This window comes from Acartia tonsa, chromosome 5, assembly GCF_053477335.1.
Source record: "Acartia tonsa isolate MP-2025a chromosome 5, ASM5347733v1, whole genome shotgun sequence".
Taxonomy (NCBI): domain Eukaryota; kingdom Metazoa; phylum Arthropoda; class Copepoda; order Calanoida; family Acartiidae; genus Acartia; species Acartia tonsa.
The window spans coordinates 30,986,020-31,002,271 of record NC_137264.1 but is presented as its reverse complement, the minus strand read 5'-3'; the positions used below and the strand labels follow the sequence as shown (position 1 = coordinate 31,002,271).

Genomic DNA, 16,252 nt, shown 5'->3' with positions numbered 1-16,252 from the left:
TAAAGATGGAATATCATATCTTTTTATTTATAAACTAACTGATTTGTAAAGAATTAAACGATGAAACACTGTGTATTGTTATTGATAAAACTAACATGTTTGAATAAACTGTGTTGATCACTCTATGATTTATTAAATTGAAGGATAAAGAGGGCAAGATTTTGACAGCTGTTTTTAGCGTTGTCTTCAAATATAAAATATAATTAGCTTTTATGCAGCGTTACTTAGTAAGCTTATGACTTATGACATAAGTTATAATTTAGTCCAGTTACATTTATAATTTGGCAATTGAAAAATACTTACTTAGCTAGATATTGAATACACTGTTTGGTTTCATTTCCAGGGCACGGGACTCCACATTTTCCATACTTGTGGACAGTAACATGTTCTGATAGTTCATCTATATATCCTTCTCTAAATATAATTTAGATATATAGATAGGGTACTCCATATTTACCATACTTATAGATAGTAACATGTTCTGATAGTTCATCTATATATCCTTCTCTATATATAATATAGGTATATAGATAGGGTACTCCATATTTACCATACTTATAGATAGTAACATGTTCTGATAGTTCATCTATATATCCTTCTCTAAATATAATTTAGATATATAGATAGGGTACTCCATATTTACCATACTTATAGATAGTAACATGTTCTGATAGTTCATCTATATATCCTTCTCTAAATATAATATAGATATATAGATAGGGTACTCCATATTTACCATACTTATAGATAGTAACATGTTCTGATAGTTCATCTATATATCCTTCTCTAAATATAATATAGATATATAGATAGGGTACTCCATATTTACCATACTTATAGATAGTAACATGTTCTGATAGTTCATCTATATATCCTTCTCTATATATAATATAGGTATATAGATAGGGTACTCCATATTTACCATACTTATAGATAGTAACATGTTCTGATAGTTCATCTATATATCCTTCTCTAAATATAATTTAGATATATAGATAGGGTACTCCATATTTACCATACTTATAGATAGTAACATGTTCTGATAGTTCATCTATATATCCTTCTCTAAATATAATTTAGATATATAGATAGGGTACTCCATATTTACCATACTTATAGATAGTAACATGTTCTGATAGTTCATCTATATATCCTTCTCTAAATATAATTTAGATATATAGATAGGGTACTGCATAATTTCCATACTTGTGGACAGTAACATGTTCTGATAGTTCATCTATATATCCTTCTCTAAATATAATTTAGATATATAGATAGGGTACTCCATATTTACCATACTTATAGATAGTAACATGTTCTGATAGTTCATCTATATATCCTTCTCTAAATATAATATAGATATATAGATAGGGTACTCCATATTTACCATACTTATAGATAGTAACATGTTCTGATAGTTCATCTATATATCCTTCTCTAAATATAATTTAGATATATAGATAGGGTACTCCATATTTACCATACTTATAGATAGTAACATGTTCTGATAGTTCATCTATATATCCTTCTCTAAATATAATTTAGATATATAGATAGGGTACTGCATAATTTCCATACTTGTGGACAGTAACATGTTCTGATAGTTCATCTATATATCCTTCTCTAAATATAATTTAGATATATAGATAGGGTACTCCATATTTACCATACTTATAGATAGTAACATGTTCTGATAGTTCATCTATATATCCTTCTCTAAATATAATTTAGATATATAGATAGGGTACTGCATAATTTCCATACTTGTGGACAGTAACATGTTCTGATAGTTCATCTATATATCCTTCTCTAAATATAATTTAGATATATAGATAGGGTACTCCATATTTACCATACTTATAGATAGTAACATGTTCTGATAGTTCATCTATATATCCTTCTCTAAATATAATATAGATATATAGATAGGGTACTCCATATTTACCATACTTATAGATAGTAACATGTTCTGATAGTTCATCTATATATCCTTCTCTATATATAATATAGGTATATAGATAGGGTACTCCATATTTACCATACTTATAGATAGTAACATGTTCTGATAGTTCATCTATATATCCTTCTCTAAATATAATTTAGATATATAGATAGGGTACTCCATATTTACCATACTTATAGATAGTAACATGTTCTGATAGTTCATCTATATATCCTTCTCTAAATATAATTTAGATATATAGATAGGGTACTGCATAATTTCCATACTTGTGGACAGTAACATGTTCTGATAGTTCATCTATATATCCTTCTCTAAATATAATTTAGATATATAGATAGGGTACTCCATATTTACCATACTTATAGATAGTAACATGTTCTGATAGTTCATCTATATATCCTTCTCTAAATATAATATAGATATATAGATAGGGTACTCCATATTTACCATACTTATAGATAGTAACATGTTCTGATAGTTCATCTATATATCCTTCTCTAAATATAATATAGATATATAGATAGGGTACTCCATATTTACCATACTTATAGATAGTAACATGTTCTGATAGTTCATCTATATATCCTTCTCTATATATAATATAGGTATATAGATAGGGTACTCCATATTTACCATACTTATAGATAGTAACATGTTCTGATAGTTCATCTATATATCCTTCTCTAAATATAATTTAGATATATAGATAGGGTACTCCATATTTACCATACTTATAGATAGTAACATGTTCTGATAGTTCATCTATATATCCTTCTCTAAATATAATTTAGATATATAGATAGGGTACTCCATATTTACCATACTTATAGATAGTAACATGTTCTGATAGTTCATCTATATATCCTTCTCTAAATATAATTTAGATATATAGATAGGGTACTCCATATTTACCATACTTATAGATAGTAACATGTTCTGATAGTTCATCTATATATCCTTCTCTAAATATAATTTAGATATATAGATAGGGTACTCCATATTTACCATACTTATAGATAGTAACATGTTCTGATAGTTCATCTATATATCCTTCTCTAAATATAATTTAGATATATAGATAGGGTACTGCATAATTTCCATACTTGTGGACAGTAACATGTTCTGATAGTTCATCTATATATCCTTCTCTATATATAATATAGGTATATAGATAGGGTACTCCATATTTACCATACTTATAGATAGTAACATATTCTGATAGTTCATCTATATATCCTTCTCTAAATATAATTTAGATATATAGATAGGGTACTCCATATTTACTGATAGTTCATCTATATATCCTTCTCTAAATATAATTTAGATATATAGATAGGGTACTCCATATTTACCATACTTATAGATAGTAACATGTTCTGATAGTTCATCCATATATCCTTCTCTATATATAATATAGGTATATAGATAGGGTACTCCATATTTACCATACTTATAGATAGTAACATGTTCTGATAGTTCATCTATATATCCTTCTCTATATATAATATAGGTATATAGATAGGGTACTCCATATTTACCATACTTATAGATAGTAACATGTTCTGATAGTTCATCTATATATCCTTCTCTAAATATAATTTAGATATATAGATAGGGTACTCCATATTTACTGATAGTTCATCTATATATCCTTCTCTAAATATAATTTAGATATATAGATAGGGTACTCCATATTTACCATACTTATAGATAGTAACATGTTCTGATAGTTCATCTATATATCCTTCTCTATATATAATATAGGTATATAGATAGGGTACTCCATATTTACCATACTTATAGATAGTAACATGTTCTGATAGTTCATCTATATATCCTTCTCTAAATATAATTTAGATATATAGATAGGGTACTCCATATTTACCATACTTATAGATAGTAACATGTTCTGATAGTTCATCTATATATCCTTCTCTATATATAATATAGGTATATAGATAGGGTACTCCATATTTACCATACTTATAGATAGTAACATGTTCTGAAAGTTCATCTATATATCCTTCTCTAAATATAATTTAGATATATAGATAGTACCCTGTCCCATTTTAGAAAAATTTTGTTAAAATTTTTGCCCCCAGCCATAATATGGTTGATTTATGCAAAATAATGACCCATGCAAAATATTTTTTCTGTAATGCAAAAATTGCGATGGTACAAGCTCTGCAAAATTTTTAAAATTTGCAAAAAGACCTGTTTTTAAAGCTCTTGTACCATCTCAATTTTAAAGATTTTAAAAAAATTTCAATTCTAGTGTGTCAAAATAAACCTGAAATTTACCAAAAAAATGGGGGCAGTCTCAATTCTAACATATGAAAGACAAAGGTGTAGCAAGTAATCTTTCAAAGTAAAAATTGCCAGATTTCATACACAAATAATAGGGTTAGGCTGGATTGGATGGATAGAGATATCCGGCTGATCTATAATTCTGGATATCAAGTATTTAGGTTTATATTGACACACTAGAATTGAAATTTCATAAAAATCTTTAAAATTGAGATGAAACAAAAGCTTTAAAAACGGTCTTTTTGCAGATTTTAAAAAGTTTGTACCATCTCAATTTTAAAGATTTTTACGAAATTTCAATTCTAGTGTGTCAATATAACCCTAAATACTTGATATCCAGAATTATGAATCAGCCGGATATCTGTATCTATCGATTCCAGCCCAACCCCATTATTTATGTATGAAATCTGGCAATTTTTACTTTGGAAAATTACTTGCTACACCTTCTTCCATTATATGTTGAAATTGAGACTGCCCCCATTTTTTTTTGGTAAATTTCAGGTTTATATAGACACACTAGAATTGAAATTTTGTAAAAATCTTTAAAATTGAGATGGTACAAGAGCTTTAAAAACAGGTCTTTTTTGCAAATTTTAAAAACTTTGCAGTGCTTGTACCATCGCAATTTTTGCATTACAGAAAAAATATTTTGCATGTGTCAATATTTTGCATAAATCAACTATATTATGGCTGGGGGCAAAAATTTTAACAAAATTTTTCAAATCCGGGACAGGCTAATAGATAGGGTACTCCATATTTACCATACTTATAGATAGTAACATGTTCTGATAGTTTATCTATATATCCTTCTCTAAATATAATATAGATATATAGATAGGGTACTCCATATTTACCATACTTGTGGACAGTAACATGTTCTGATAGTTCATCTATATATCCTTCTCTAAATATAATATAGATATATAGATAGGGTACTTTATAATTACCATACTTGTAGACAGTAACATGTTCTGAGAGTTCATCTATATATCCTTCTCCAAATATAATATAGATGTATAGGATAATCACCTAAATATATAGATCTGATAGTAACATGTTCTGATAGTTCATCTATATATCCTTCTCTATATATAATATAGGTATATAGATAGGGTACTCCATATTTACCATACTTATAGATAGTAACATGTTCTGATAGTTCATCTATATATCCTTCTCTATATATAATATAGGTATATAGATAGGGTACTCCATATTTACCATACTTATAGATAGTAACATGTTCTGATAGTTCATCTATATATCCTTCTCTAAATATAATTTAGATATATAGATAGGGTACTCCATATTTACTGATAGTTCATCTATATATCCTTCTCTAAATATAATTTAGATATATAGATAGGGTACTCCATATTTACCATACTTATAGATAGTAACATGTTCTGATAGTTCATCTATATATCCTTCTCTAAAAATAATATAGATATATAGATAGGGTACTTTATAATTACCATACTTGTAGACAGTAACATGTTCTGAGAGTTCATCTATATATCCTTCTCCAAATATAATATAGATGTATAGGATAATCACCTAAATATATAGAATCTGACCTCTTCCCTTCAGGGATCTTAATGGATAAGACAATGGATGATAAATTGATGTACACCCCCATTTTGATTAAAACTAATTTTTTTCTAAAATCAACCAAGCTTCAATAATAGTTCCAAAAGTAACAATTAACAACAGAAAAAAATACATTTTCCCTTAAAATTCAATTTTTTCAATATTAATACATTAGGGGGTGGGAGTGGGGTTTCTGTGCTCGACTAGGCACTTGGAGGGAAACCAGCAACTTATCTAATATACAGTACACATAACTAAAAACTTTGACAAACAAGTTCAAATTCTATTTCAAGTAAAAAGTCTTCAAAGAGAAAAAACTTTTCTTTTAAATTTCTGCTCTGATTACAGTTGTGTCACTAAACAACATAGTATATACTATACATCAGGGATATAAGGATAGGAGAATACAAGTTGTGTCACTAAACATAGTATATACTATACATCAGGGATATAAGGATAGGAGAATACAAGTTGTGTCACTAAACATAGTATATACTATACACCAGGGATATAAGGATAGGAGAATACAAGTTGTGTCACTAAACATAGTATATACTATACACCAGGGGTATAAGGATAGGAGGATACAAGTTGTGTCACTAAACATAGTATATATATATACACCAGGGATATAAGGATAGAAGGATACAAGCTGTGTCACTAAACATAGTATATACAGGGATAAAAGGATAGGAGGATACAAGTTGTGTCACTAAACATAGTATATATATATACACCAGGGATATAAGGATAGAAGGATACAAGCTTTGTCACTAAACATAGTATATACAGGGATAAAAGGATAGGAGGATACAAGTTGTGTCACTAAACAGAGTATATACTATACACCAGGGATATAAGGATAGGAGGATACAAGTTGTGTCACTAAACATAGTATATACTATACACCAGGGATATAAGGATAGGAGGATACAAGTTGTGTCACTAAACATAGTATATATATATACACCAGGGATATAAGGATAGAAGGATACAAGTTGTGTTACTAAACATCGTATTTACTATACACTAGGGATATAAGGATAGGAGAATACAAGTTGTGTCACTAAACATAGTATATACTATACACCAGGGATATAAGGATAGAAGAATACAAGTTGTGTCACTAAACATAGTATATACTATACACCAGGGATATAAGGATAAGAGGATTCAAGTTGTGTCACTAAACATAGTATATACTATACACCAGGGATATAAGGATAAGAGGATAAAAGTTGTGTCACTAAACATAGTATATACTATACACCAGGGATATAAGGATAAGAGGATAAAAGTTGTGTCACTAAACATAGTATATACTATATACCAGGGGTATAAGAATATAAAAGGATACAAGTTGTGTCACTAAACATAGTATATACTATAAAACAGGGATATAAGGATAAGAGGATACAAGTTGTGTCACTAAACATAGTATATACTATACACCAGGGATATAAGGATAAGAGGATAAAATTTGTGTCACTAAACATAGTATATATATATACACCAGGGATATAAGGATAAGAGGATAAAAGTTGTGTCACTAAATATAGTATATATATATATACACCAGGGATATAAGGATAAGAGGATAAAAGTTGTGTCACTAAACATAGTATATACTATACACCAGGGATATAAGGATAAGAGGATACAAGTTGTGTCACTAAACATAGTATATACTATTCACCAGGGATATAAGGATAAGAGGATACAAGTTGTGTCACTAAACATAGTATATACTATACACCAGGGATTTAAGGATAGGAGGATACAAGTTGTGTCACTAAACATAGTATATACTATACACCAGGGATATAAGGATAAGAGGATACAAGTTGTGTCACTAAACATAGTATATACTATACACCAGGGATATAAGGATAAGAGGATACAAGTTGTGTCACTAAACATAGTATATACTATACACCAGGGATATAAGGATAGGAGGATACAAGTTGTGTCACTAAACATAGTATATACTATACACCAGGGATATAAGGATAGAAGGATACAAGTTGTGTCACTAAACATAGTATATATATATACACCAGGGATATAAGGGATTTTACCACCTAGCTCCTAGATTATTTTTAGCACAGGAACCATACTTATATTTTCAAAAAATACAATTCATAGCGGTTCTAACAGTATGAGTAACATTTTTCTACAATTAACACAAGCCGCGCAATTTGAAATTAGAAAATGTATGCATCTCTTTTTGCAAAATATCTTAGTTATATTTTAAAATTTGCTCACAAGTCATGTTTTTCATCCAGCTCCGTAACTATATGTAGCAGAGGAATCGTTCTTAAATTTCCAAAAAAATAGACTTCTTAGTGGTTCTACCAGTATGTGTAACATTTTTCTACTATAAAGTAATACTAGTATTTGTGTATTGCTTACAGCTCGTACAGATTGAAACTGTGTGTGTGTGTGTGTGTGTGTGTGTGAGAAACAGCTGTTTGACAGAGTAGTCATGTGGTATTTTTTACAAAAAAAATTTTAAAATAAAATTGCTATTAATATTACAGTGGTGTAGTGTAAATTAACAGGGTTGCCTAAAAGTATCACTTCAAAATAAATTTCAGAAATTTATTTTCTCATATTTTTTAATGCGGCTTTTCTGTTTTTAAAATGTCGTCGTTCTTATAAAAATTCTTAAGGTGATTTTTGTTAGGTCAATTTAGGCTGGGTTAGAGTTAATTGTTTGAAATAAAAATTTCAAATATAGGTTTATTATTCTCTTTACTTTTGTTGGAAAATAATATAAATTTAAATTTCCATTGAAAATGTTTTAATTTTACCGTTTAAAGTTTGTACTATTCAGGCTCATAAAATTGCTACTTTTACCTAATAAAATTTATTTTTATTTCAGAAAATATTTATTTCATTAAGAATAAGGACATTTATGAAAAAAAATGTAATAATGCTTAAATTAGATCAATAAATTTATCTATTAATTGTATCTTATTTGTTGTGGTTGCGTGATTTTTTTTTCTGCAGATCTACGAATTAGCTGTGCATAGATATTAGAAGCAAAACAGCAGTTTCCCAAATCAAAGAGAGGGTCAATAAAAAGTTTTAAATATGTTAGTTATGCTGTATTAATTATAGGTTCGGTTAAGAGGAAGTTTTTTTAAAATAGGATGGAAAAAAGTTATCGCATCGTATTATAGACAGCTTTCCGAAACTGTTTTATATCCGCTAAATTAGAACCGGTTCTCACTCTCACTTGTTTTCATCTTAAAATTCTTATATTAGTATTCGTTAAAATATGATGTAATACTTTGCTATACATGATTTTTCATTATAGCTGAGAACCGGTTCTAATCCAGATATTAAACGGTTTCGAAGCCATACTGGAAAATATGCATTATTAGGCTGTAACATGTAACAAACTTAAAGATATTGTTTTAGTATGAAAATATACCATATAGAATGTTTTAATTTTGCAGATTTTTTGTGTGTAGATATCTGAAAAGCAGTAAAATGCTTAAACCATATTGTAATATTGTAATAATCTTGAATACACTGTAAAAAATTATATTTTTAAATCTTATGAACATATTTATATTATTTGTAAAGCTACTTTTCGGCGCCTTAGTCATTTAATTTGATATCGTTTTTTAAATAAAATTTTCAATAACATTACATTTACATTCTGAACAGGTGAATGAATAACTTTTGAAAAAATCCTTTAGTTTTTTCTCAGTTTTTTTTTACAGTGTTTGCCAATATTCATTGGTGCGTATATCATTGTGCAGTTGTAGTAGCTCTGCAGGAGTAATATAGTCAGGAATACCATACAACTATAGTGTACTTGTGTAAATATTATATAGTAGTACTACTTAGTAATATAGTCAGGAATATAATACAACTATAGTGTACTTGTGTAAATATTATATAGTAGTACTACCTAGTAATATAGTCAGGAATATAATACAACTATTGTGTACTTGTGTAAATTTTATATAGTAGTACTACCTAGTAATATAGTCAGGAATATAATACAACTATAGTGTACTTGTGTAAATATTATATATTAGTACTACCTAGTAATATAGTGAGGAATATCATACAACTATAGTGTACTTGTGTAAATATTATATAGTAGTACTACCTAGTAATATAGTCAGGAATATCATACAACTATAGTGTACTTGTGTAAATATTATATAGTAGTACTACCTAGTAATATAGTCAGGAATATAATACAACTATTATGTACTTGTGTAAATATTATATATTAGTACTACCTAGTAATATAGTCAGGAATATAATACAACTATTATGTACTTGTGTAAATATTATATAGTAGTACTACCTAGTAATATAGTCAGGAATATAATACAACTATTATGTACTTGTGTAAATATTATATAGTAGTACTACCTAGTAATATAGTCAGGAATATAATACAACTATTATGTACTTGTGTAAATATTATATAGTAGTACTACCTAGTAATATAGTCAGGAATATCATACAACTATAGTGTACTTGTGTAAATATTATATAGTAGTACTACCTAGTAATATAGTCAGGAATATAATACAACTATTATGTACTTGTGTAAATATTATATATTAGTACTACCTAGTAATATAGTCAGGAATATAATACAACTATTATGTACTTGTGTAAATATTATATAGTAGTACTACCTAGTAATATAGTCAGGAATATAATACAACTATTATGTACTTGTGTAAATATTATATAGTAGTACTACCTAGTAATATAGTCAGGAATATAATACAACTATTATGTACTTGTGTAAATATTATATAGTAGTACTACCTAGTAATATAGTCAGGAATATCATACAACTATAGTGTACTTGTGTAAATGTTATATAGTAGTACTACCTAGTAATATAGTGAGGAATATCATACAACTATAGTGTACTTGTGTAAATATTATATAGTAGTACTACCTAGTAATATAGTCAGGAATATAATACAACTATTATGTACTTGTGTAAATATTATATAGTAGTACTACCTAGTAATATAGTCAGGAATATAATACAACTATAGTGTACTTGTGTAAATATTATATAGTAGTACTACCTAGTAATATAGTCAGGAATATAATACAACTATTATGTACTTGTGTAAATTTTATATAGTAGTACTACCTAGTAATATAGTCAGGAATATAATACAACTATTATGTACTTGTGTAAATATTATATAGTAGTACTACCTAGTAATATAGTCAGGAATATAATACAACTATAGTGTACTTGTGTAAATATTATATAGTAGTACTACCTAGTAATATAGTCAGGAATATCATACATCTATAGTGTACTTGTGTAAATATTATATAGTAGTACTACCTAGTAATATAGTCAGGAATATAATACAACTATTATGTACTTGTGTAAATATTATATAGTAGTACTACCTAGTAATATAGTCAGGAATATAATACAACTATAGTGTACTTGTGTAAATATTATATAGTAGTACTACCTAGTAATATAGTCAGGAATATCATACATCTATAGTGTACTTGTGTAAATATTATATAGTAGTACTACCTAGTAATATAGTCAGGAATATAATACAACTATTATGTACTTGTGTAAATATTATATAGTAGTACTACCTAGTAATATAGTCAGGAATATAATACAACTATAGTGTACTTGTGTAAATATTATATAGTAGTACTACCTAGTAATATAGTCAGGAATATCATACAACTATTGTAAACTTGTGAAAATGTTATGTAGAAATTTAACCGCTCAAGAAAACTGTTATCAATTCAAACTACTTGCTATAATAATAACAACCTTATTTACTACAACATGGTAAAATATCACTCCCCCATAAAATCTTATTTTTTTTGCAAATTCTTACTAATTTCTAAAGCACAAACTTTTTTTTTCTCATAAAATAAAACAAATTGTCTAATTTATTTTGCTACTACTGGATGTTCCCCGTAGCATCTATTATAAGATAGCGTTTTTTTTATAAATAGAGGCTACACCCCTAGAGACCTCTCAGGGCGAGATCTTTTGGTACAAAGAGAAAAAAAGACAAACAGACATCCTGTTACTTTATTATAAGGATATGAAACACTTTTCAACAATGTTAACTTAACGGAAGCAATGGCACACTCTTTACAACATTTACAGCAGATATTTCCTCATACCATACTTTTAATTTCCAGGATTTATTTACTTTTATTAAAGTGCATTCCACTTGCCACAATAAGTCAACCTTTTCTATATTTTGAGTGTGCCCGTACGTTTGTATGTTTGATTTGGATAATGCGGATCAATTTTATCCTTTACTTAAGATTCTTATAAAGAGAATGGAGAACATGGAAGCTTAACAATTCTAAAATGGAAAAATTATATGGTCATTAAAATTATCTAATACAAAATGTATATCTTTTTTCATTGCTTATGTATCATTTGGTTAGTTAATTGTTCGTATTTTTCTTAATATTATTTATGATTTTTTCCATTAGATGAATAAATCATTTTAACAACAATTAAGACACATTGAAATCGATTTTGTATTCAAAACTGAATTACTAGGACGATTAGGCACCAAAATTGGGATGCCTCAATTTTATTCCATTTTGAGAAATAGTAAAAATATTTCCAAGAAATTCTCTCATTATTGAACTTAACTATCTTTAAATCTTGTTTGGGTAGTAAAAAACTAACAGTGTCAAAATTTTCATCCACAGGAAGGTACTAAATCTGTTTATCCTATTTGGGAATTTATCTTTTGTTGTCGTATCCCTGAAGATATATAAGAAGTTGTAAAATAAGATATTAAACAAAACACACACCCACACACAAATACACACCCACACACAAATACACACCCACACACACACCAACACACACACAAACACATAGATACACACACACACCCACACACAAATACACACCCACACACAAACACACACACAAACACTATCGGACAACTTTTCTTCAATAATTTTTGTGTTCCTCTTGCTATAAATCTCTTTTTATCTGTATCTCACACATAAAGCTTCTTACATATCTCTAACACTTTAACCTACATATATTCAGGGATCTTAAGGGATAAGACAATGTACGATAAACAATGCCCCAGAAATGATATCCAAAAATTATCTGTACAATAATATTATTGGTTTGAACACTGCTGCTTTGGACCAACATAGTATCCAGAGTTTTTAGGCCAACATATGAGAGAACAGGTTTATAAAACTTTGGGTTCGAGTGTAATTCAAAGACCAGTGTCAACTAGTTTCCTGATCACATTTTCTTAATTCTTTTTCTCATTTTCTTGTTTTTGTTTTGTCCATATTTTCCTTGAATTCATCTATAATCTCAAGATTTTCATAATACTTTTAAACCCAGACAGATTTTAGTCATCTTGCATTTATGCCATTGAACGATAGGATTTTGTCGAATTTTATAACAAAGTTCTAAACATTACTTTGGCTCTAAAATTTGATATTCGCTTTAATGAATTTTGCTAACCTTATTTAATCAAAATGTGTACTGTCTAAAAAATGTACTGTTCTTACATTTTAAGCATTTTTTGTTGCTTTTTGGTCGAGACAAATATTTTACATCAAAAACCTTTTGACATAAAGCAAAGAATTTAATTTGTTGTCCAACAATGTACAGTTGGGCAAAGTCACCGTGTTATGTAGTCGCCACGTTCTAAGAATTTAATAATTTTATTGAACAAAGATATAATACTATGACAGATACTGCTTTTGTCTTGCGCCATTTCGAAATAACTAAAATATAAAAAGAAAAATATAAATTTTTCCTATAATATCTAAAATATACCAATTCTTTTGTTCAATTACTTCAACTAAAAATTTTTCAAATCTCCAACTATTCATAATTTTTCATGGACACGTTGTTATTCTTGTTTTTCATGACGTCATACTTTATCAATTTGTTTTCAATGTATATCTATTTCTATTTATTTTTAGATGATATTTTCTTGACAAGTTAAAAGTTGACAACTATCTTAACCTAACTACAGTAGTGCAGCTAAAATATTTCTATAATCTTTAAATAGAACTTTACTACTTGTTTTAAACTATCTTATTGCAGACATGCAGTGGTTGGTAAAATGGAACCATTCTTTAGTAGGAAAGCTACTATAATGTCCCTATTAGGAAAGCGAAATGTTCTTTAATATGTCTGTTTGCCCAACTGTCTGAAAAAAATTGGGAAAACCATGATTTTCTCGGTCTATATTTCAAATAGACGGCTAAAACTTTTGTGAAAATTCCATATATAAATAAGTAGGTATACACTATATATTTTACTTTATCAATTGATTCATGCTCAAAAGGAATATGTGTACTATATATCTATAATACAAAGTAGTTTATAATAAAGTATATAGTTTTTTTTGATTTTCTAAATATATTTATTATGAATACTTAACAACTGTCCCATCAGGCAGTTTTGGGGGCTGAGTTTAATCATCCTAGTTAAGAATTTAAATATATGAAGTATCTCCTAACTGAGCTAACCAAGTGTATCACACACAAAAAAGTCGCTGACAGAGCAACATTTTTATCTTTTGTCTTGGATAACTTTCTCAAGTTTATTTTAGATTTATTGTGTTTATAACTCTTATTTGAAATTTTCATTCTTTTCTATAATTTGAAAAAAAAACAAGGAGGACATCCATAAAAGCAAAGCTCTTATACGGTAGGACAAACGAAATTTGTTGCAAAACTTTTTAAATACAGAATACTGTTAAGGACAAACTTACATTTTTAGGAATTGATTATAGAGATGCCTCCCTTATAATTTTGTTCCTTATTGTAATAGGTATCAGTACTTTAAGTGTCAGATAGGAACATAAAAATCTTACAAAAAGTAGTTGCCATGTTAAAAAGAAAATTAAAAATTAAAAATCAGCATGTTTCAAATGGACTTATTGACTTTCTGGAAACGATTGTAGAGTTGCTACGCTTCCTCAATCGTACCTTATATTATTTATTGGATTTTCATCATGCAAATTTTGAAATTATTAGTACAATTCTTTACTGTTTAAATTAACGAAAAGAGCTTATTGTTCCACAAAAAAGCTAATAGTCCGTAAGGACCGGCCCTTATTATAGAAAAGCTACGCTTTTAACAAGGAGGACAAATATCATAAAAGCTAGGCATGACAAACGAGAGACAAATATGAAGCTTGTAATGATTATAGAGAAGCTTCACTTTTACTTTATTTGTTCCAATTTGCATATCCTTGTATCCCTATATAGTGATTATAAAACAAGCGGCGAGAATAGTAACTCAATATAGAAGTGTTTATTTTGTCTAAATAACCATCAATACCTTCCCCTTCTCTTTTAATTTTTTCCTTCGTTTTCCTCCTAAAAACATATTTTCAGTCCAAACAGAAACCTACAGCCGACACTCTCATTATATCAGGAAGGGAGGGGACATTTGACCCAAAGTTTTTAAAGCTGGTTCGAAGCTAGTAGTGGCAAATATTTCAGCCAGTAAAATCTACAGAATGGTAATTTTTGTTAATCAGACTATATTCTTATCCCCTCCAGTCCATGCCTTATTAAACGAACCTGACCTTATTTTTTAATAGTATTTTTTTTTTTTTTTTGGGGGGGGGGAGGGGGTTGAGTATTAGTTTACTTGCAATAACTTGGAATAAAGCTATAACTTTATCTAAGTATTAGACATTATATAGTATAGTATGAGTTTAACTGTCAAATATTCTGTCAATTCCCCATTTACTGTACTACTAGAGGCATAGAGACCTCTTAGGGCAATTGAGGGAAGGGAGGCAAATGTTGACCATCCACTTTTAATTTTACTTTCTAAAAGAAAAAGTAAAACTTAATTTGTATTGGAGGGGGGTAGTGGGATTTTTCTCTTGGGAGGGTGGATGTACCCTCCCTTAAAATAGTCATAAACCTTTTCTGGACCTATGAGAAGCTGTAATGTAAAGGAGCGGTTAGCGAGATTCTTCGCTACACACAGAGACAGGCAGACACACATACATCTTGTTAATTTTTATGAGGTTATATATTATTTAGGCGACTTTTTAGTCTGCTTGTGAGCTAATTCTTTTCAAGTCGATTAAAAAATGGCATTTATTTCTCTAAATACAGACAATCCTTGATTGTAGAGTGGTGGTGCCTCTAAATTGAGACAATATGTATCTTTATATAAAAGTAACTGGATCTCTGTGTGTGTGTGTCTGTCTGTACCGAAGGATCTCGCTAACTGCTGAACCAATATAGTTTTAGTTTCCTTACAATGTAACAGATGCTGGGACGGTTTATAACTATTTTAAGTAAGGGTACCACCTCCATAAAAAAGAGAAATTGCACCTACAAAAATTTACCCTGCAAAAAAGATATTTT

The 16,252-nt window shown here is 28.6% G+C and overlaps 1 protein-coding gene across 1 annotated transcript in view; it reads right to left on the bottom strand.

Annotated features, from left to right (window-relative positions):
* LOC145319267 (alpha-(1,3)-fucosyltransferase C-like) overlaps positions 1–16,252 on the bottom strand; it is a 40,293-nt gene that overhangs the window by 13,505 nt on the left and 10,536 nt on the right. Inside the window, exon 6 of the mRNA XM_080161286.1 lies at positions 304–414. Coding sequence (XP_080017412.1) covers positions 304–414 — 111 coding nt within the window. The remainder of the gene's footprint in view (positions 1–303; positions 415–16,252) is intronic.